At 43.7% G+C, this 23,237-nt stretch overlaps 2 protein-coding genes across 3 annotated transcripts; both read right to left on the bottom strand.

The window, feature by feature from the left end:
- Nucleotides 1–1,115: 1,115 nt before the first annotated feature.
- TMEM231 (transmembrane protein 231) lies at nt 1,116–22,964 on the bottom strand. 2 transcript variants are annotated; one of them, XM_061173279.1, is made up of 7 exons: nt 22,736–22,964; nt 22,466–22,635; nt 8,886–9,014; nt 8,420–8,563; nt 5,652–5,733; nt 3,797–3,902; nt 1,116–3,445 (listed from the first exon to the last, which is right to left on the bottom strand). In XM_061173279.1, exons 1-7 carry the CDS (start codon nt 22,872–22,874, stop codon nt 3,265–3,267), a joined length of 951 nt encoding a protein of 316 aa, XP_061029262.1. In that variant the 5' UTR covers nt 22,875–22,964; the 3' UTR covers nt 1,116–3,264. The 2 variants fall into 2 exon arrangements, with proteins under 2 accessions (XP_061029262.1, XP_061029261.1); XM_061173278.1 differs by lacking the exons at nt 1,116–3,445; nt 3,797–3,902; nt 5,652–5,733 and adding an exon at nt 7,574–7,949.
- On the bottom strand, nt 17,026–17,506 carry LOC133078550 (coiled-coil-helix-coiled-coil-helix domain-containing protein 2-like). The gene has a single exon (XM_061173638.1). It carries the CDS (start codon nt 17,504–17,506, stop codon nt 17,045–17,047), a length of 462 nt encoding a protein of 153 aa, XP_061029621.1. The 3' UTR covers nt 17,026–17,044.
- Nucleotides 22,965–23,237: the final 273 nt, after the last annotated feature.

Genomic DNA, 23,237 nt, shown 5'->3' with positions numbered 1-23,237 from the left:
GAATCCAAACCGCTTCCCAAGCCCCCAGCCTCAGACCTAAACCAAGCCCCAGGCACCTTGATGCCAGGCGGATCCGCGCGGCCTGCCCGGGTAGTAGTCGAGCTGGGGGCGAGGCCGGGACACCAGGTGGCCCTCAGGAGCTAGGCCTGCAGCTGGCTGTGCCCCTCTTTCTGTCCCCTCCCTGCTCTAGCCTCAACTGGATAGCAGGTCCCGATAAATACAGGGTATGTTTCAATAAATAAAGATGCTATTTCCTCCTACAGATAACGGAGCAGAATCCAAGCACCTGAAAAAGAAAGAGAACTCTGACCTCTTGTAATCCGCTGTGGGATCTAAAAGAAATATCTGCCGCTGGGAGTATAAATTAGTGCATTCTTTCCAGGATGCGGTTTGGCAAGATGAATTAAAATCCTTATGAACGGGCTTCCCTGGTGGTGCAGTGGTTAAGAATCCGCCTGCCAATGCAGGGGACACGGGTTCGAGCCCTGGTCAGGGAAGATCCCACATGCCGCGGAGCAACTAAGCCCCTGGGCCACAACTACTGAGCCTGCGCTCTAGAGCCCGTGTGCCACAACTACTGAGGCTGCGCTCTGGAGCCGGCAAGCCACAACTACTGAAGCCCGCGCACCTAGAGCCCGTGCTCCACAACAAGAGAAGCCACCGCAATGAGAAGCCCACACACCGCAACGAAGGTAGCCGCCGCTCACCACAAGGAGACCCGCACAGCAACAAAGACCCAACGCAGACAAAAATAAATACATAAAATAAATATATTTTTAAAAAATCCTTAAGAACGCCATAAGCTTTTGAATTCATAATTTCTTTCTAGGATCTAAAGAAAATAAACTAGCAAAAAAGGATTTATATGCAAGGTTCACAGATGTGTTGCTTATGATAGCAAAAAAAATTAGAAACAAAAGATTAAAAAGATGTGTATCAGAAAGCCAACAGTGATAACTTCTAGGGAGCAATTTACAGACAACTTATTTTCTTTAGGTTTCTGTAATTACACATTTCCCCCAATAGGCATTTAGAACTTATGTGGTCACAAAGAACCAAAACTTCTTTTACAAAGCATGAACATGAAGAGAAAGAAAGAAGGCTTTATTAATTGCTTTATCAATCTTACATGATGGAACCTCACCTGATTCAAACAGAAACTGGAAAATCATTTGACAAAATAAGGGATTCCCCCCTGCCAAATATTAATTGTCTCAAACCATGGATGTAGTTATGGGTTACAGCCCAGTTGATAATATCCTGTATACTTCCATTTTTCCCCTTTCAGCTATAAGGTGTGATTCAGGTTCAGAAGCTACCAACATCTGATCTGTAAATAATCTAATATTCACCAGACGCAGTTGTAATTTTCCAGCCTGTGGTTTCCACATGCCATGTGGATTTCACCAAAAACTCGCATTTACTTGGGGCAGGGCCAGAAGACTTTTGCGAAGAGCTAACAAAAGCTCCAAGGTTTTTGGGCAGAGCCCTGGCAAAGCAAGGCTGCTGGTGAGTAACCCCAAGAAGTGTGCACAACCTCTGCCCTCCCCATCCTCCCCTTTCCAAATACTCTCCCTCTAAAGAGCCACATGCAACCTTCCAGTTTGAACATTTTAATTATAGTTACAAAACATCATGGTTCTTTATACACATTTTGCATGAAAATAATATAATAAAATGCAAAGCCATGTTTATACACATCTTCAGCTATCTTTCCATATCTCATTACCTTTTGGTGATTCAAACCAGAAACCATTTTTTATTTAAATCTCAAGAAAAAAACTTTAGGCATACAAACAGCCCAAAATATTAAAAGAAAAAGCAGAGGGGTCAGTGTTAGGATATTTTTGTGCTTGGATACTTCAAAATAGCTTTGTTTCCAAAACTCTTATTTTGGTCAGCCTGAATGAAAAGGTGCTTTGGAAATAAAAACTGAGTCTCCAGGGTAAACTGAGGCATGCACTCAGGAGTGTGTGTGTGGATGGGAGTGAAGCGTGGATCACAGAGGGCATGTCCTTCCAGTGCCAGTGATATCTCGGTATCATAAAGCAGGTCCAGCTGTCCTTAGGGCGAGAATGGAGAATTCTCTGCAACAGAGGGCCATTCCAGCGGTCTCTTCGGCAGACACTCACTTAGTCATAACGGTAATCTGGCTGGACTGCGTGTCATTCTGCTAAAGCCCAGGCCCGGATTGGGCTGCCTGGGCTAGCATCCTCTTTATCCCCTCCCTGCTCCTTGTGTGTCCTCTCCAAAGCGGCCCACTCTGATGGGCACCCTGTTCCTTAGTCGAGGGAAACACAAGTAGCTGGGCTTCCTGCTAGCCCTCCAAGTAAACTCTGTGGTGGTCAGGCAGTGGGAGCCAATACCAACAACGGCTCCTCTGTCACCCATGTCCTTTTCAAGAAGGGGGAGGGCTGTCAAGGAGAAGGAGTGGCAAGCGTCCAGGCTGTTGGGTGAGGGCCAAAGAGAAAGAACCTGTTGTTACACTCCTTACTTCCCCCACTGTTGCTGAGGGGCTTGTGAATGGAACAGCACTTCTGACTGCAGCCTGCTATTCCAGGGGCCCAGACAGAGGGCAAAGAGCCAGCCACAGCAGGGCAGGGATAAAGGGCTGTTCAGCTGAGCTACCGACAGACGACTGTCTGTTAGACTCGGGGCAGGTGGATGGATGGTCTTAGTGTCCTCAAGTCGCCCACCCTCCCGCACGTGCACACATGTGCTCTGGAGCGCTCCCTTTCTCACTCTCCAGATCTCCAGTTAAAGGCCTCTCAGTTCTGGAAATCAGTTCTGAATGGGAAATTTAGATGCCCAGGAGTGGAAAGTGCTGATGATTTGCATATCTATCACCAGAGAGCCCTGAAAAGAGTAAAACGTGGTTTACAATAGGGGGAAGAAATACATAGCATGTTTCTCAGTTCAAGAGAGGAAAAGTCTTTGCTTGACCAGAGATGGGACTCTTTCCAAGCTCTCTGAACTGACTGTAGTTTTCTCCTGAAATTTAAGTCTGAGACAAAAAACAAAAGCAAATTATAGCCTTCAGGAACCCTCAGAAACATTTCCACAAATTAGTCCGTGATTATTTTTGTAGGCGCGTAGAAAATATAGAACTTGTGTAGAGGGAAATTAGAAAGGAATGTTCTTTGTCTCTGATAGGAAAAGCACACATGTGGGCAAGTGTCCACAGGCTCTTTTCAGAAATTTCGTAAGATGACAGTCCTCAGAAGACAACAGTGAGGTAGCTTAGAGTTTTCAGAAAGGGTCTTCTTAAGATAAATGCTCCTTATACAGTTCTCCCTGGGGCATTGCTGTTACAGGGATTGTGGTCACCACCTGATTTTGAAACACAAATCTTTTGATTCTTTCAAACACCCAGAGGAAGATAAGTAGGATACTGACATACTGGATCCAGGCAAACTTTATCATTTCCCAGAATCCTGGTAGATAAGTACAAACAGTTAAGGAATCACAGATGACATTTTCTAAGGAAATGTTAAACCAAAGGGTTAGACAGAAAATGGCAAAAATGTTTCAAATACCCTTAAGATAAAAGAGATAATAAAAGATTATTAAGATATAAATATGGATGATTCTGATCTAGAAGAATTGCTCAAGAAGAAATATGAACAGGAAATGAATATTTTTTCCTGTATGAACTGCAGACAGTCATTTGCGTGGGGCTACAAATGCAGCAATTTCCAGTCTGAGGCTTCCCACATCTGTTCCTTCCTGGGACAACTGAGGAATCCTTTCCTTTTTTGAAACCCAGCTACTGTTGGCCCTTTAACAGAAAGGATATGAGATGACTTCCATGGGGTATCGGATGACAGCATTAATCACAAATGGAGCTTCTGCAGCCCTTCCCACCAGCCAGATGGGGTTGGGGTCAGTCAGGATGGTGGTTACTGCAACACAGTGGGGAGTTAATCCATGAATGCTCTCTTCGGCAATAAAATACTGAGGGCTATAAAAGTACTCTGACCTCTCAGGCAAATTCTGCACTTCAGAACTCATACCAAAGAAATAATTCAAAAGGAAAGAGAAACTGAATGTTCAAAGTTGCTCACATATTATTTGTTAAAATACTTGTTAAAATAAGTTAAAAACTTGGAAACAGTCTATGTGTTCTACAACTGTTGAATGGCTAAGCAAAGGAATACTGTGCTACCTCTGAAAAGAAAACCAATTAGAACTTTGTAGCAGTGTGGGAAAATATTTATATTACAAAGTACAAAAGATAAGTTAGATCATAAAGTGTCTCTAAACTATGATAGGAGCTGGGACTTCCCTGGTGGTCCAGTGGGGAGGACTCCGTGCTCCCAATGCAGGGGGCCTGGGTTAGATCCCTGGTTGGGGAACTAGATCCCACATGCATGCCGCAACTAAAAAAAAAAAAAAGATCCTGCATGCAGCAACTAAGACCCGGTGCAGCCAAAATAAATTTAAAAAAAAGATCCTGCATGCAGCAACTAAGACCCGGTGCAGCCAGAATAAATAAATAATAAACTATGATAGAAGCTGTATTTAAAAATCTACACATGTACAAAGACTGGAAGGAATTAAGAAAGAAAAGTTGATTTGTAGATAAATGATTTTGTGTTCTAAAATTCTTTATTTTTGGAATAACGCTGCTAGTGTATTACATAAAATCAGAAAGAAATACTGGAATTGCAGTCCCCTCACTTGTTAAATGTCTGTGTATAGTATCTGTGATGTCTGGTTGCCAAGTAATGCTTTAGATGCCTTTAGAGAAAACCTCAGACCACCAACCAGCCAGATGTGCTGAGTCAAACACACACTCAGGGATGGCCTGAGAGCCCACCTCTTGAAAGGGATGGATACCCTCTGCCTTCCAGCTAGAACCTTGGGTGCTTTCTCCTACTGCAGCTGCTGACATGGGGTGAGTCATGCACAGTCCTTATTTCCATCTGAAAACTATGGACAGCAACTTGTCTTTGGCTTCTTTTACACGTATGGTGTGGGGAGGAACTCACATATCTATATATATAAACCCATCAAGTCAGTGGTGGGATAAATACGGCAGTTAATTGGCACTAACCTGCCGGACCATAGGAGCAGTGGAGGGGACGGTTAGTGTGTGGGTCTTTAGATCAGGAGAAAAGGGACAAACCCTGAGCAACCTGTTCACCTTCCATAACTGAGCATTCACTGTTTTGGGTTTTTTTTTAACAAATTTATTTATTTACTTATGGCTGCATTGGGTCTTCATTGCTGTGCACGGGCTCTCTCTAGTTGCAGTGAGCAGCGGCTATTCTCCGTTGCAGTGCGCGGGCTTCTCATTGCAGTGGCTTCTCTTGTTGCGGAGCAGGGGCTCTAGGCGCAAGAGCTTCAGTAGTTGTGGCACGCAGGCTCAGTAGCTGTGGCTCGCGGGCTCTAGAGCGCAGGCTCAGTAGTTGTGGCGCACGGGCTTAGTTGCTCCGCGGCATGTGGGATCTTCCCGGATCAGGGCTCAAACCTGTGTCCCCTGCATTTGCAGGCGGATTCTTAACCACTGCGTCACCAGGGACGTCCCAAGCATTCATTGGTTTTGATACTTTCATATGACGTGGGCTCTAATTCTGTTTCTCTCCAATAACCCCATTAACCTGCAAAGTCCTCGAGAAGCAGCTGAATGAACTCTCCCCATGACTCACCGTTCCTTTCCTGATAGGCAGCAACAATGTGGGTGAGGTCGTAGTCAAGGGCAAAAGGGCTGGTCCCATTGATTACAGATACCTGGGATTCAACAGGAGGATGTGATGTGAGCACCCAAGCGGCTTCCCCTCTTGTTTTTCTACCCTCCTGCCCACCCAGCCTCAGAGACAACCCTCTTGTGCTTGGTGGCCCATTCCAGTATTGATAATCTTTTCTTCAAGGATGAATGAACTCCTTTGCAACAACTTAAGTCATTTACTCTCAGTCTTTCTTTTTGCAGGGATGGAAACAAGGGGTCGATATCCACCTTTTACACGTTAAAAGCTATTTATAAAATACCCCTTTCTATTCCAATGGGAGAAATGAATAATTCTTTTTAAGAGACCACATTTTCAACTCCTTTGTCTTTTTCTTGCTCTTGCCTGGATTCTCTTTAATTGATCTCTTTGAAATACAGAGATGGAAATAGGATAAAGCGCAAACAGTAAGCACATAATCCTTTGAAGAAAAGAAAGATCTGCCCTCTAATATCATATTCCTGTTGACATAATCTAATATACAAACCTTCAAATAAAAAGTGCTACATGAAGTTTATATCTTATAGTCTCCTCCTTTTTAAAAAACGTATGTTGGGACTTCCCTGGTGGCACAGTGGTTAAGAATCCACCTGCCAATGCAGGGGACATGGGTTCGAGCCCTGGTCCAGGAAGATCCCACACACCGCGGAGCAACTAAGCCTGTGTGCCACAACTACTGAGCCTGCACTCTAGAGGCCGCAAGCCACAACTACTGAAGCCCGCGCACCTAGAGCCCGTGCTCCACTACAAGAGAAGCCACCGCAATGAGAAGCCCACGCACCACAATGAAGAGTAGCCCCTGCTCCCCACAACTAGAGAAAGCCCGTGCGCAGCAACAAAGACCCAAAGCAGCCAAAAATAAATTAATTAAAACAAAACAAAACAAAATGTATGTTGATTATAGCTAGGTGACCACGAATCCCAATTTATCTGGAACAGTCCTGGTTTATGCCTATAATAAATGATAACATCTCATATTCATTTTCTAAAGTAGCCCAGCCAGGGACTTCCCTGGTGGTCCAGTGGTTAAGACTCCGTGCTCCCAACGCAGGGGGCCTGGGTTCTGGTCAGGGAACTAGATCCCGCATGCTGCAACTAAAAAAAAGATCCCGCACACCACAACAAAGATCCCACATGTGGCAACAAAGATCCCTCGTGCTGCAACTAAGACCCGGTGCAGCCAAATAAATAAATATTTAAAAAAAAAAAAAAAAGTAGCCCAGCCCAACTTATACAGGCCTCCCTGTGATAATGTAAAGGTTAGTAAAAAGTGATCAGATGCATGAGTTCTGGCCTCAGAGAGACAATTCATGGCTCCGTTACTTTCAAGCTGTGGGACTTTGGGAAAATTAATCAATCCCTGTAAGCTCCAGTTTCCTCATGTGTGAGGTGAGAGTTCATTCTCACATCAACTCTGAGTGCTTACAATGTGGCAGGCACTGTTTCAAGCGCTGGGGTGAGAGAAGACAGAAGACGGCAGCGCTTTTACCACTGAGGGAGATGGCAAATGAACAAACTGAAAACCTCTCTTTAATATTTCAGGTGGAGGTAAGAGGAGTAAACCTGGGTGAGGAATGATGGAGGGACAGGTAAACGTTCTTTAGAAGGAGTGTCAGGGAAGGACTGTGCGCAGGAGCTTTGAACAGGGACCAGAATGGAGCAATAGGATAAGCAACCTAGACAGGAGCACAGGGGCACAGTGACAGGACAAGCGGCGGCAGAGCAGGGAAGCTGCAAGGGAAGGCGTCTCGTGAGGCTGCGGTAATGATTCAATGAGATGACACGTTTAAACCTCTTAACTCAGGCTGGCATAGGTTATATGCTTAACAAATGGTGGTTAGCATTCTTTTTCTTTTCTTTTTAAAATAAATTTATTTATTTATTTTGGCTGCATTGGGTCTTCGTTGCTGCGCGCGGGCTTTCTCTAGTTGCCACGAGCAGGGGCTACTCTTCGTTGGGGTATGCAGGCTTCTCACTGCGCTGGCTTCTCTTGTTGCGGAGCGCGGGCTTCAGTAGCTGTGGCACTCAGGCTCAGTAGTTGTGGCTCGCAGACTCAGTAGTTGTGGCGCACGGGCTTAGTTGCTCCGCTGTGTGGGATCTTCCTGGACCAGGGCTCGAACCCGTGTCCTCTGCATTGGCAGGCGGATTCTTAACCACTGCGCCACCAGGGAAATCCCAGTATTCTTTTTCAAATGTTTTACATGTACTGAAAAAGATCACCTGAAATAAATACACCGTGTGTGTGTGCCCACGCGTGCGCACACCCAAAAACTATAAGCAATTCAATTCTTAAAGACAAAGACATATTCTTTTCCTCTCTTTTTAGATGTAAATACAGGGGTATCTGTCTCCATATTTTGAAAGAACTCATGGAAAGAATTCCTCAGAAATCCTTTTCTATGCCACCCACAAAGACATGCTATTTCCAATGTTCCTTTCTCCCTCTTCAAAGAACTTGACAAACAGTAACATACAGGGATTTCCCTGGCGGTCCAGTGGTTAAGACGCCACGCTTCCAATGCAGGGGGCACGGGTTCGATCCCTGGTCCAGGAACTAAGATCCCACATGCCGCGTGGTGCGGCCAAAAAAAAACCCCAACAAACACACACACACACACACACACACACACACACACACACCCCAGTAACATACAGAAAGAAAAGAGATGGACAGTAAGCAGTATCCTTACGTTGTACCGAACATCTAGGCCACCATAGCTTAGGGGCTGCTTCTGCTGCAGCCTCAGGTCTCCGTTCACATATAATTGGGACCCCGGAACAGCGAAGGAGGATTGGAAAAATGCCATGCTCTGCATCACGAATGTCGACATCCTCTGAAATCATTAGAAGGAGAGACAGTATCAATTTCGGTCAGATCCAAAGGGTTCTGGGTTCTAAGTGTCACCTGTCTGTGGTTGAAGCCTAGCCATCCCTCCTATGCCTCACTCAGCCATGCAGGAAGCACTCTGCCCAGAACCCTCTGACCTATTAATAGCTCATGTAAATTAATGTGACCTCAATGAAAAACATTCAAATTGAACTTCTGCAGTTAAATCCCAAACGACACCTCTGAAAAGGGTCTTCTGCAGTGCGGGTTTTCCCAGAAATCAGAAAGGCGGCTCTGTTCTATTGAAAGACAAAAGGGAGAGGACTCACGTGCAGTTGGTAGGAGAAAGTCAAGATGAGCTGGACACCAAGAACGTGCTCCGTGGACTGCAGGGGAAGCTCCAGTTTAAAATGTAACATGTCCATTTTCCCATCCTGGTTCCTGTCTTCTTCTCTAGTCTAGGAAAGCCAAAAGAGGCCAGTGATCCCGGTCCTTAATAAGTCTGGGAGGAATCCGTCTCACTGTTGGACATACACAGTGACTCATAGTTCTGCCACACAGAGGCATTATCTTCCTCACCGAAAGAAAAGACAAAAAGGGACTTCCCTGGTGGCGCAGTGGTTAAAAATCCGCCTGCCAATGCAGGGGACACGGGTTCGAGCCCTGGACAGGGAAGATCCCACATGCCGCAGAGCAACTAAGCCCGTGCACCACAACTACTGAGACTGCGTTCTTGAGCCCGCGAGCCACAACTACTGAGCCCGGGTGCCGCAACTACTGCAGCCCGCGTGCCTAGAGCCTGTGCTCCGCAACAGAGAAGCCACCGCAATGAGAAACCCGCACACCACAACAAAGAGTAGCCCCCACTCGCCGCAACTAGAGAAAGCCCGCGCACAGCGACGAAGACCCAACGCAGCCAATAAGTAAATAAATAAATAAATTTATTTTTTTAAAAAAAAAGAAAGAAAACAGAAAAATACATAGGTATAAGTGGATCAATGGTGGTGAAAGAGACACATGTGCATGGCCCCTAAACTGCATACTTGGGCTTCTCAAATATTCTAGGGCCAAACTGAACAACACCTGGAAGTGGCAGTAACAACAGTGTAAACATCCGGATGCATGTTCTTCTTCAGTTGTCTCATTTGATTTTTTGGTTTTATTGCTGGTGTTTTCTTTCCTTTTTAGAAACATGCCTGAGTTTGTATGGAACACTTAAATAGCATATCAAAACAGACTTCTACTTCTCTAGAAGTCAACTTTTTAAAACAGAAAAGAAAGAATCCTAGTCATTATGCATTCCCCAAAAAGACTCAGCAGAAAAACACCAAGCTCTATTTATATATTCTTTAACCACAGTGCTTTGATTCAGATTCTCAGCGTTGGACTGATGTCAGGGCTTTATAGCCTAGTGCATCTTTTAGTACCAATCAATACAATGAAAGAGAAAGCTAAGTAAAATCAGTGAGGCATTAAAACTACACAGGTACTTTATAAATTATGGCCATGAAAGTAGGGAAGGGACCTCCCTGGTGGTCCAGTGGTTAAGAATCCGCCTTCCAATGCAGGGGACGTGGGTTCGATCCCTGGTTGGGAAACTAAGATCCCACATGCCGCGGGGCAACTAAGTCCTTGGGCCGCAACTCCTGAGCCCGCACGCCACAACTAGTGAGAAGCCCCAGTGCCGCAACTAAGACCCGATGCAGCCAAAAATAAATAAATAAATACTAAAAAAAAAAAAAAAAAAAGTAGGGAAAACAGAGATCCAAGGAGGGAAAAAGACAAATTACAGATCCTAAAAAAACACCAGAATCCAGTCTCACCTCATAGTGACCCTAAAATGACCCTAAAATGACTAGCAGGAAAGACTGTCACTGAAATGTGATCACTGGTGACATGATTCCTTGCCACAACTCGGGATCTTGTTACTACAACTGATCCTTTTCCACTGTAGGTTCCCAGAAGGATTCTGCTATGGGGTATCAGCATTCCCATCTGAATTCCCCATCTACTGATTCATTTGGTTTTCCACCATACCTTTATGTGGGGGAAGAGATTCTTTGTTCTTTTTCAGGCTAGTAAGGTCGTTTGAGATGGAGATATCTCAGTTTTCAGAACCTTTCAATCATTTCTTTCCTTCTAGACAATAATGTCCTTATCCTAGGCCTTGTTATAGAGAAACCTACTCTCTCTCTTCTGTTGGATACTATTTTCTCTGTCCTGTTACATCAGCTTTGCCGGTGTAGGCGAGGGATATCTGTTACCAGGGCTGACGATCAGGTTACCGAGGCAATTATGTATTAGCAATTATGAGTAGGATGGAAAAGAGGCTGTGAATTCACAGGCTTGTCTTCCTGTGAATTTTTTTCAGTTGGTATCTGGGAAGACTTGGAAGACAAAGTCAGGTTAACTCTCTGCAGTGGATCCATGGCTTTTCTGGATCTTTAGGGTTGGACAGGAAGACAAAGATCAACAACTTGCAAGAGAGGAGAGTGACCAGGAGGGAAATGCCAGAAGAATCCAGACTCTAACACAGTCTGAGAGGGAGAAAAACACGTTTCATTTGACCTTTACAATAAGGCAAAGGTAAGCAGAGCAACTACTTTCCCCATTGTATATATGAGAAAACCAAGGCTCAGAGAGATTAAGGACGGCTACTATTGGTAAAGACAGGATATGAAACCACATCTTTGACTTCAAATCTGATCCTCTTTCCAGGATCTAAAATGTCCAGACTTAAACTCAAGGAGAAGATGTCGGTTATGAAAGATCTTTTTTTGCAAGAAGCCAGCACACTTTTACGCCATGTTCACAGAGGACAGAGATCCAGCACAGCACCATAATTGGTGTCTACTTGTTAAATCCATTCATTAACCTGTCAAATATTTTCTTTTCCTTTTTTTTTTTTTAATATTTACTTATTTGGCTGTGCTGGGTCTTAGTTGCGGCACGTGAGATCTTTTTTTAGTTGCGGCATGCGGGATCTAGTTCACTGTCCAGGGATCGAACCCAGGCCCCCTGCACTGGGAACGCGGAGTCTTAACCACTGGACCACCAGGGAAGTCCCAACATGTCAAATATTTTCTGAGGGCCTACTATGTGCCAGGCATTGCTTCAGATTCTGGGAATATAATGGCAAACAAAATGGACAAAGTCCCCACCCTAATGGAGCTTACATTCCCAGCCAGGGAGGCAGGAAGTAAGTCAACAAACAGATATGTGCTAACAGGTAGTGCTAAGTGTCACAAAGAAAAATGAAGCAAACTAAAATTAGAGAATGACCAGGATAGAACAAAAATTTTTATACAAAGTATTCAGGAATACCTGACTGTCCGAGAAGTCAGGTGAAGTGAGGTGATAAGACATAGAAATGTCTTGGGGAAGAGTGATCCAAGCTAATAAAGCACACATACTCTGGGTGAAAGCGGGTCAGTGTTTAACGGAGTGAGATGAGGCCAGTGCAGCTGAGCAGAGTGCATGAGCTGGAGACAGTGGAAGATGAGGGCCCAGACAGGGCCATGGGGATGAGTGATGGTGCAAATGGTGCATCTCCCACAGAGGACCTGTCACCAAGTAAGACTCTCGCTCCCTTGGGGCTGGCAAGGTGGGTTACATCGCTGTGCTATCACTTGGACCACTGATGGAATCAATTACCTAATTCCATTTACTTCAAACCAAGCTTAACACAAAATGCAACAGCTACAAAGGCAGGTGTTCAATGAGCTAATACTTTTTTTTAAAACATTTTTTAAAAAGTTATTTATTTATTTTTGGCTGTATTGGGTCTTTGTTGCTGCACGTAGGCTTTCTCTAGTTGCGGCGAGCGGGGGCTACTCTTTGTTGTGGTCCGTGGGCTTCTCATTGCGGAATATGGGCTCTAGGCATGCAGGCTTCAGTAGTTGTGGCGCACAGGCTTAGTTGCTCCGAGGCCTGTGGGATGTTCCCGGACCCGTGCTTGAACCCATTTCCCCTGCATTGGTAGGTGGATTCTTAACCACTGCGCCACCAGGGAAGTCCCCTCAATGAGCTAATACTTCTTTAACACAAGTTCAAGATTAGTAACTAAAATCCAATGGGTGTGTCTGGCTAAGAGAATTCATAAATCACACCATCACCTTATTTCTATAAGGTATATGTGCAATTTGGAGCAATTTTTATATCCACAGTTCATCCTGTCTCGTCCCTCTGCATATCCCAGGAGAGGTATTATTACTAGTAATAATTAGCAATAGTTAGAGAGGTAGGTACTGTCATCCTCTTTATATAATTACTTACATTGAGACCAAGAGAGGGTATGGAACCCAATGACAGAACTGGGGCTAGAACTTAAGTTTACTGACTCCTGATTCTATAATAGCCCATAAGAACCCTAATTTCAAAGATTTCTGGAGTTAAAACAGGTAATCCTTTACAGATATGTGTGAAATCAATACTAACATACTAGATAGAATAAATACAGGCATTGTTGGATTTAGTCCATCAGTCCACCTGTATCAATCAGGGTCCAATCAAGAAGGAAGAAATGAAAATAAACAGTTGTTTTAACAGGGAAATTTAGTATAGGGGATAATTTATAACACAGGCATTAGTGGACTAAAAAGGCAAACAGGGAACACTTTTTGCAGGATAACTACCTAGGGCCGGAGAAGAAAAGGAAGAGGCTGGCATTACCTCAAGGAGCTGGGACTCAGACCTCAAAAAGGGAGTGCTGTCAGCTGGTACTGGTACCTTTGGAGCTTGGATGAAGAACCCATGAGGGAGTCAATAAGGCAGGAGGAAAGATGTACTCCTTGCTGTTTGCATCACCCCAGCAATGGTTCTTCACCCTGGTTCCAATTTCTGGTTTTCTGCCACTCCCAGAACAAGGCTCACCATGCCTCCTACTGGCAGAATCTAACAGGGAGCCAGTAGGCAGAGGAAAATGTGGTTTTCAGTATCTCAGCATGAGCATCACAAAGGAGAGTATAGGAGGGTAGGTTTGGAGCTGAGACAAGACCTAATAACCAGCACAGCATCTGACAGTAAGAGTAGCTAGCTGTAAATTTAACTAGTGCCATTGTTTCCAAAGTGCCTTGACTTGCAACATTTTTCTCATCAGGGATTCTACAGTATTTGATAGTTTGCTGGAATTTTATTTGGCTCCTGTTTGTTTTCATATCTTTTATTCTTTAGTCATACTCTTTTTTTTCTTTCTTTTTTTGCTGTGCCACGTGGCTTACGGGGTATTAGTTCCCTGACGAGGAATCAAACCCAGCGCCCGGCAGTGAAAGCACAGAGTCCTAACCACTGGACCACCAGGGAATTCCCTAGAGTCATATTCTTTTACTGAAGGTTAATTTCTTAGTTTATACCAGTGTCCACTTTACCATATACTTGTCATCATTGGGGTGTCCCGTTTTTTCTTTTTAAGCTGATAGTGTTCTTTGACACCAGTCTTTGGGTCTCCAGCAAAGTAGGAACTACTACTCCATGTCTCCTAGACATATAAAATCCTTGCTACCTGTATTTCAATTAATCTAAGATATCATTAATTATAAAATGTACCGATATTTTATATACCAGTAAGAAAGCAAAAATAGTTCCAATTAAACTATGACACAATGCTTTCTAATCACTAAGCGTATTTATTTTATACTTATTGAAAGAGCTTTTAGATTTAGGCATATTAATATCAGATATCCTATTTATGCACATAGAAAAATATATGCAAAATAAATTGATCCAGGGATTCTTAAAGCTTCTTTACATCGTGATTCTTTGAATCATTTTTTTTTTTAATTTTATTTATTTATTTATTTATTTATTTATTTATTTATTTATTTTTGGCTGTGTTGGGTCTTTGTTTCTGTGCGAGGGCTTTCTCTAGTTGCGGCAAGCGGGGGCCACTCTTCATCGCGGTGCGCGGGCCTCTCACTATCGCGGCCTCTCTTGTTGCGGAGCACAAGCTCCAGACATGCAGGCTCAGTAGTTGTGGCTCATGGGCCTAGTTGCTCCGCGGCATGTGGGATCTTCCCAGACCAGGGTTCGAACCCGTGTCCCCTGCATTGGCAGGCGGATTCTCAACCACTGCACCACCAGGGAAGCCCCTTGAATCATTTTTTGACTCAGTATTTTCCATACTTTTCTATGCAAGTTTGTCCTTTGTGCCATGAAGCACACTGGTGCTTTTTTACAGCATTTAAAAAACATTCACAAAGGGAACTAAAATTCACTGGTCTGGGTTCATAAGCAGGCTTTAAAATTCTGTGGAGTTATCCTACTATTAAGTGCCTCTTGAACCTTCCCTTACCTGCTTATCACTTGGTTCTTAGGGTTAAAATGTTTTATTATTGTCTCTGGGGTTTTCTTTCAAGTTGCTGATGTCCCTTCTGCAAGTTTTGGTGCTGGTACTTTTGAGTTTCCATACGTAGGCAATGAGGACTAGCCAAGCCTGTCTTCTGGCCAACAGCTATTGTAAGATACCACTGACAGGCAGACAAACTCTGATTTCGGAGATGTGAAAAAACATGTCTCGGACACACAGTACTCTCCGCTCATCTTCCTGCATCCTCTTGTAGTCTTCAGCCCCCATATTCTCTGGGTCACACATGCTTAAAGAACCAAGTCAGGCTCATTGAGGAAAAAGGTCACTCTGTGCTTTTTTTCTTCTTTCATTAGAAACAACAAGAAACTTGACTTTTAAAGCATTAAAAGCATAGGGACTTTAGAGACGCTGTCCAAGGTGAGCTGACCAAAGCAGAAACAAGGCCGTTTCTGACTTCTAAGGCATTTTCCCAAATTAGCACCCGCAAAGCCACCTCCAAGCATTTGGTCAAACTTTGACCTAAAACCACTGCTTCCTTGGCTCTCTGGGCAGTTTCTTGGACAGGTCGTAGTCAGTCTAGCTTTATGTTCAGAGTAAGAAGAGTATTTTGCTGCACTAGGGTTAAGAGTATAAGATACAAAGCAAGAAACCTTGGGGACTTCCCTTGTGGTCCAGTGGGTAAGACTCTGCACTCCCAATGCAGGGGGCCAGGGTTTGATCCCTGGTGGGGGAACTTGATCCTGCATGCATGCCGCGACTAAAAAAAAGATCCTGTGTGTCACAACTAAGACCCGGCGCAGCCTAAATAAATAAAAATAAATCTTAAAATAACAAAACAAAAAAACCCCAAGAAACCCTTGAGCTGTAGTCCTGACTGCTCAGCTGAGAGCTAGAAATTGTCACTTAGCTCTGAGTCTCGTTCTCTTTATCTGTAAAATGGGGGTATAACCTCTACCTCACAAGGTTACTGTGAGGCTTAAAGAGATAATATATGTAAAAAATCAATGGCTAACACTTTACTAAGTGATTGTTAAAGGCCAAGTATCACATAGAGGAATTTAAATGTATTATCTAATGATAAAATGCTTAGCATATGCCAGAGTCATGGTAAATCAATAGCAATTTCAATTTTATTTATTTATTTGGCCGTGCTGTGGGGTTTGTGGAATCTTAGTTCCCCGACCAGGGATCGAAGTCAGGCCCTAGTCAGTGAAAGTGCGAAGTCCTTACCTGGAAACTCCCAATAGCAATTTTTATTACTACGGCTTGTAAGCATATCACCAGGATATCACCAACCTGCTTTTAAAAAAATTTAGACATAATTCACATACCACAAAATTCACCCTTTTGCTACAATTCAGTAGATTTTAGTATATTCACAAAGTTGTGTGACTATCACCACTGAGTCCAATTTCAAAACATTTTCATCAGCCCCAAAAGAAACCACATACCCATCCCCATTAGCAGTCACTACCCATCTCTCCTCTCCACCAATTAATTCCCCAAGTTCCTGGCATCCCCAATCTACCTTCTGTCTCTACAGATTTGTCTATTCTGGACATTTCATCTAAATGGAATCATACAACATGTGCTGTTTTGTGGCTGGATTCTTTTACTTAGCAAAAAAGTTCATCCATGTTGTAGCACATATCATGACTCCATTCCTTTTTGTGGTTGGGTAATATTCTCTTGTATGGATATAACATATTTTGTTATCCATTCACTCATTGATGGACGTTTAGGTTGTTTGGACTTTTTTTTTGAATTGTTATTGCTCTTATGAATGAGGCTGCTATGAACATTTGTGCACAAGTTTCTGTGTAGACATGTGTCCTCAGTTCTCTGGGGTACACATATGCCTAGGAGTAGGGATGCTGGGACACATGATAACTCTATTTTTTTTTTTTTGGAAAGAAAATCACTTTATTCTAATTAATTCACAGACAAAAGCTTGTTTAAGAGGCCACACAAACATCCGCCCAGCACCAAACTCAACACCATCTCATGAGCTTCTACATGGTGAGAATACCTTCTTCCATTGCAATTCTGAAGCACATTAACGATCGAGAAGAGGTTTAACTGGTGGCTTCACACTTTATATCTTCACTATCAATTATATTTTTAATGCTAAATCAACGTGGTCAGAAGAGATAATTTTTCATGCCTTCAGTTGGAACTTCTTGATTAAGCTAACCCGTTCGCCAATTTGCACTGTTTCAGCACCTCACTGAAACCTTCACAAAGCTTAAGGTCACCCTGGTTCAGTGCACACTCCAAAAACGATTTCACCTCAAAAAAGCATGGGCCATTCTGCTGCTGCTGTGCCGGCTGGGTTCCCTGAGGCTCCCGGTAAGCGATGTCAGGCCTTGAGGGCTCAGCATTACTTCCTCCACTGAAGCCACCAGGGAGGGCATGACCCAGAGTGTGGCCGACGGCAGAACTCACAGCCACGCCGGCTGCAGTGGTTGCCACCTGGGCCATCAGACCTGGCTGCCGGGGAGCAGCAACAGGGGAGCCAACAGCAGGCGGTGGAGCCGCTGCGTGTGGCTGAGCTGCGGGCGCTGGCCTGGGCGCGGTTCTCATGTGAGGGGCCCGGCTGGCCGGAGGGGCCACGCCGGAAGCGCGGCTTCGGCTTCCACGAGGCATCGTAAATACGCGGCGAAGCGGGGTCTATTAGAGCGAGGATAACTCTCTGTTTAACTTTTTGAGGAACTGCCAACTATTTTCCAAAGTAACTGTGGCATTTTATATACTTACCTGCTTTTAAATTTTTACTGTTTTTTTAAGTTTGCTTTTGTTTTACACGGCACTTTCTAAATTTTTCCTTTAAAGATTGTTGTCATTGTAATTTAAAAATCTTGAATATGTATTACATTCCCGTGTTACAAAATTATAATGGTACAAAAGGCTATGTAGTGAAAAATTTCTCTCCCACCTTAACCTCAGCCACCTAGTTCCTTCCCCAGAGCAATCAATGTTGTCAGTTTCTTTTGAATTCTTCCAGAGATAGCTGAAGCATGCATGTATGTGTATGTAAATACACACATTCATATATTTTTTGGGTTTTTTTCTATTTTTATACAAATGGAAGCATATTATATACAATTTTTGTTTTTTACACTTATCAATTTCTCTTGGAGGTAATTCCACATCAATAGATATAAATCCAACTTCATTAAAAAAAAAAAAAAGCTATGTAACATTCCACTGGGTAGATGTAACACAATTTTTTAAATGAGTCTTCTATTGCTACATAGGTTGTTTACCATCTTTTTTTTAAAATTAATTAATTAATTTATTTTTCGCTGCGCTGGGTCTTCGTTGCTGCGCGTGGGTTTTTCTCTAGTTGCAGCGAGCGGGGGTTACTCTTTGCTGTGGTGTGCAGGCTTCTCATTGCAGTGGCTTCTCTTGTTGCGGAGCACGGGCTCTGGGCGCATGGGCTTCAGTAGCTGTGGCACTCGGGCTCAGTAGTTGTGGCTTACGGGCTCTAGAGGGCAGGCTCGGTAGTTGTGGTGCACGGGCTTAGTTGCTCTGCAGCATGTGGGATCTTCCCGGACCAGGGCTTGAACCCATGTCTCCTTCATTGGCAGGCGGATGCTTAACCACTGCACCACCAGGGAAGCCCTGTTTACCATCTTTTGATACTATAGATAATGCTGCAATGAGCAACTTTTTACATATGCCATTCCACATGTGTGCACAAACCTTAGGATACCTTACTAGAAGTAGAAGCAGGCACGTGAATTGGTAATTTTGACAAATATGGTCCTTCAAAGAGGTTGTATCAATCTACACTCCCACCAGTGATATACAGGAGTGTTTGCACAATTCCCTACATCTTGCTCACGGTGCTAAGAAACTTCAATTTTTGCCTATTTGATAGACAAAAAAGATATCTCAATTATTCTTAATTTGCATCTCTCTAATTACGAGTTCGATTTCATACGTTTAAGAGTTATGTGTTGAGAAATAGAATACTGCCTGCCATATCAGTAAACAAAGGATGTCACAGTCATTAGCGATTACACCCACCGCTGACGGTGAGCTGGTGAGCCCTGAGGGGACTCAGGACAGAAACAAAGAATACCTGCCATCTAGCAGCTATCAGACTGCAGCCACTCCCCATGGTGCACCCTGAGGAAATTCAGGATGTGAAAACACAGGATACTGGCCCCAGACAGCTGAGGTGTATATCAAAGGAATGATTTCAGTGAGCCCAAACTCTTGCATCTTCCCATACAGAGCAAAATGCTAAATTCCTTAACTTGAGATCTAGTTTTCTTTTACTAACAGTAATCTTTTGTTCCTACTACCTGCCCTTTGTTGCAAAACTCCTGTATATCCTACCTCACCTCCTTGGAGCAGTTTTCTCAGGGTTACTAGAGATGCTGCCTCCTAGGCTTGAAGTCCTCAGTATGTCTGCCTAATAAAACATAACTCTCAACTTTTAGGTTGTGCATATGTTTTTTTAGTTCACAGTCTGTTTTGTCTTCTATAAACTGTTCATATTCTTTGCCCATTTTTTTACTAGGTAGTTGGTCTTTTAATTATAGATCTGTAGGCACTTTATGTTAGGAAAATTAGCCCTTTACAAGTGATACAAATAGTAAAACTTTTTTCCTTGCTGTCATTTGTGTTTTGGCTTTGCTTATGGTTTTCACCAGGCCAATGATTTTTTAAATTATATACTTGCATTTATCAAAAAAGTTTCTTTTATGCCTTTTAAATTTTACGTCATACTCAGAGATTTAAAGCTTTCACTCATTTGTTTCAGTACTTTTATGATTTCATATTTTAAATTTAATTTTGATCTATCTGGACTTTAATTCTGCTGTACAGTCTCTGAGGACTAGCTCCATCTTTACTCACTGATTTAAAATGCCACCTTTGTCATATTAGGGTCCATTTCCATACTTTTTATATAATTCCCCAAACCACACTACTTTACTTATTAGAGCTTTAAGGTATAGTTTAATATCTGGTAGACCTCTTTCCCTTGTATTGATATTATCCTTTTTCTCCTAGAATTTTTGCTTATTTTTTTTCTGTACTTCCCTTATATCTTCTAACTATTTATTTGTATCTCATGATTTCAAACTATTCTCAAACCAAGAGCTCAGCCAGCAAGGAAGCAAATAATTTACTGAGAAAGACTGTAGACGACAAGGTCATAAATTACTTATAGACAGAGGCTTAGAATGGAGAGAAAAAAACGACTAAGAAAAAGGAGCTTTGGCTTTATGTTTTACAGTGTAAAATTGCCCAGTATTAAAGAGGATTGATAGCTCTGGACACCATAAAAACAAGAGGTAGTCTTGGCTTCACAAAATCGCAACACACACACACACACCAGAAGTAGGGGGTTGGTGGGCAGTGCTCTCAAGGGAGTGGTTTCTGGTTACAGAGATAAGAGGCTAACTAGCAATCCAATTGGGAAGCCAACCCAGTTCATGGTGGATGAACAAGTGAAAAGAACACATGAATGAAACCTAATGCTGTATCCTTGTTTTCATGATTATTTTAAGTTTTCATGATTATTTCTTAGACTCAAGTAACCAGAAGAGTATGATAGATAGGAATATACAAATGTAAAGAAAAAATTTCTACCAAAAATTTAAAAGACAAGGAATGCTAACCTAAAGTAAAACTAACAAGTTAATGTTTTGTGTGTTTGTAATACAGACAACAACAACCACCTTTGTTTCCACTTTTGGAAAGGAAACACAGGTGGAACACGAGAAGTACAGTGGGTTTACAGGGAAAAGGAAGCGTACCTCGATGCTGGCCTCTCACCCGCAGTCACCCTTCCCCAGAGGCATTATAATCTCAAATAAGAATAAAAATGGGCAACATGTCACGATTAGGGAGGAGCTGTGGAAAGAAATTTGTCTCTACTCCACTTCTATTTTTAAATAAATTTAAAAGACCTGATCATTTAAAGAATCAAAGTGTTCAACAATGTTTGTTACAAAAACCTGCAGGCTTCCACCCACAGGGCAACTAATTTTGCCTCATTTACCTTATTATTTAGAAATGTATCTCCATGTCTTTACACAACCTTGGCATTGGCTGGCACTTCTCAACTTCCGTTTCAGGCATCCTCTATTGTCTTCCCGCAAGGAGGGATGATTTAGTTTTCTTTCCCCCTCCCTTCCAGCCAGCGCCACCGCCTTCCCATCCCCCCAGTAGCGTTAAAGTCTTATTTTGGTTAGTCAACATTCAGTGTTCACCAAATTATGATTATGTAAATCCTATTCATAACTCTGACTGCTTTTCCTTACTTTTTATTTTTCTGGAGTTAATAATTATTTTATTTGCTTGCTTAGTTTTCTATGCATTTATACAATTTCAACAAACAGCTTCTATTCCAATTCCTCACAATTTGATGTTTAAAGGTGTATGACTTATTCAAGATCTTGTTCACTGCAGTATTCTAATAGTGAAAAAGTAAAAGCAAATCAAAAATCCACCAACGGGCAACTGGTAAATCCACTGCAGTTTCCCATATCATGAAATACTTTGCAGACCTTAAAACGAAGGTTAATTAATAAGTATTGATACATGTACCAAACTGAGCCTTTAATTTTACGTCATTATACGTACCAGTAACTCTTTAATATTTTACAATGAGCATGCATTTTTATAGTCAGAAAAAAAAAGGAAATTTAAAGTAATCATAAAAAGTAATCGGAATCATATTTTGTTTGCGGTTATTCATATGACCAATCAGATTAAAAAATTTTTGTCATTTTGTTTAGTTGCTGGGCAAAAAGTCAATTTTTTTTTTTCCACTACACAAATTTGACTGTAGGCCGATCATCTCAGAGATGCCTAAAGAGATTCAACTTTGGAAGAAGGAAATCCAGAATTTTCCTACTTCTAAAGGAAAATGTTTTCAGAAAATGAGTGTAAAGGGGGTGATTGTACAGGAAGCCCTCACTTATCTTGAACCAGATACTAGATTACAGACAGTAAAATGCTTCATTTTCATCCCAGACAGCGGCAGGATGGAGCGGCATGTAAGGAGGCGAGCCCAGGGAGGCGGGCCTGGGCCAGCAGCACATTCGGCGGAGGTTGCTTAACCAACCAGCACGTTGGCTCCCGCGTGTCAGTCTGCCTAAAAATGCCTGCCCTTTCCATTCCTACCGAGTGCTGATGCACGACTGCAACTGCACGACGGGGTAATTAACTAGAACACTGCTCGGCCTTCACGACTCATAAGGCAACTTTCGCGACCACCCTTCCATTAGGAAGGGGCAGGCCCACGGAAATGACGGGGTCGGACACAGGGTGCCCCCAGGCTTCTAGCCTCTGTATAGGACACAGACGCTGACAGCTGTAGCTGACTTTCTTGGGGTGGTGGACGGCTTGGAGAAGTCGAATGAAACAACAAATTTGCTCCCCAGGAAATTAAACATAAGCTCGGGTCAGTGAACTTGTGCACAGAACTTCCCGTGGGTTCGTGACTCCCTCAGACCCAAGCCGGGCTCCCCCGGACAGGGGCCGGGGCTCCGGCCGCGGCCGCTCCCTCCCACCCACCCCTTCCCCCATCCCCACCGCAGCCAAGTACCGGCGGGCGGCTGGGCCCAGGCGGGAACTACGCACCGAAACGAGCGGGACGCGCAGGTGACCCCCCTGCAGCCGGTTGAAGGCGGGGAACGTGCTCCAGGCTAGGAACCCACCGTGCTCGGGTCCTAGCAAGGCCACGAGCAGCACCTGGTGCTGGAAGCGCACGGTCGGCTGCTCCTCATAGCTGCTCCGTTTCAGCCAAAACCCTGAGGTAAAGAGGGCGGGAGGCGGAGGGGTCGAGGTCAGGGAGGCCGGCGCGGTCGCCGCGGAGAGCCGCGTCGCGCACCGGCCGGGGGGCAGGCTCACCGTGGCTCCGGAAGGCCACCAGCAGCGGCGGGATGTACGTGAGCGCGGCGGACAGCATCAGGAACAGCGCGGCCTTAGAGCAGAGCCCCGCGCGGTAGCCCCGCTCCACTGGGTGAGAGAAGAGCTCGTAGAGCGCCATGAGGGCAGCGGTGAGTCGGGCCAAGAGCTCGGGATTCCTCTGCGGTTCCAGAGATTCGACAAACTTTGGCTTCGCCTAGTTCCCATAGCCTTGGTCTCCACGGCAACCGACGGGGCAGGGAAAGGAACCAATAGCAAGGAGACGGGCTTCGGTAGGGGTGGGGCTAACGGGGCGGTGCCCGCAACTGAAGTGTAGTCGTCGCTTTACGCGTTACTTGCGCTTTCCCAAAGGCGGACTGTTTCTGTGCGCCAAAATCGTAGCCATCGCCTGTGTTAACATTTTTGTAAAATAAGATTTTCATAAATGTTGACTTAAAGTAAATACTTGCATATGTGTCATCTGTTAATCCCCAATATGGTTCAT

Source organism: Eubalaena glacialis, chromosome 18 (genome assembly GCF_028564815.1).
Source record: "Eubalaena glacialis isolate mEubGla1 chromosome 18, mEubGla1.1.hap2.+ XY, whole genome shotgun sequence".
NCBI classification, from domain to species: domain Eukaryota; kingdom Metazoa; phylum Chordata; class Mammalia; order Artiodactyla; family Balaenidae; genus Eubalaena; species Eubalaena glacialis.
This window is presented reverse-complemented; position numbering and strand designations above follow the sequence as displayed.

What these genes read in the sequence shown, in the direction of transcription:
- LOC133078550 (XM_061173638.1), bottom strand. Translation starts at nt 17,506, where the DNA reads ATGCCTCGTGGAAGCCGAAGCCGCGCTTCCGGCGTGGCCCCTCCGGCC.
- TMEM231 (XM_061173279.1), bottom strand. Translation starts at nt 22,874, where the DNA reads ATGGCGCTCTACGAGCTCTTCTCTCACCCAGTGGAGCGGGGCTACCGC. An exon ending in CTTTCTCCTACCAACTGCAC is followed by an intron (nt 8,564 to 8,885) that starts GTGAGTCCTCTC and finishes TAATGATTTCAG; the next exon opens with AGGATGTCGACATTCGTGAT. An exon ending in TGCCTATCAGGAAAGGAACG is followed by an intron (nt 3,903 to 5,651) that starts GTGAGTCATGGG and finishes ACTGTGTTGCAG; the next exon opens with TAACCACCATCCTGACTGAC.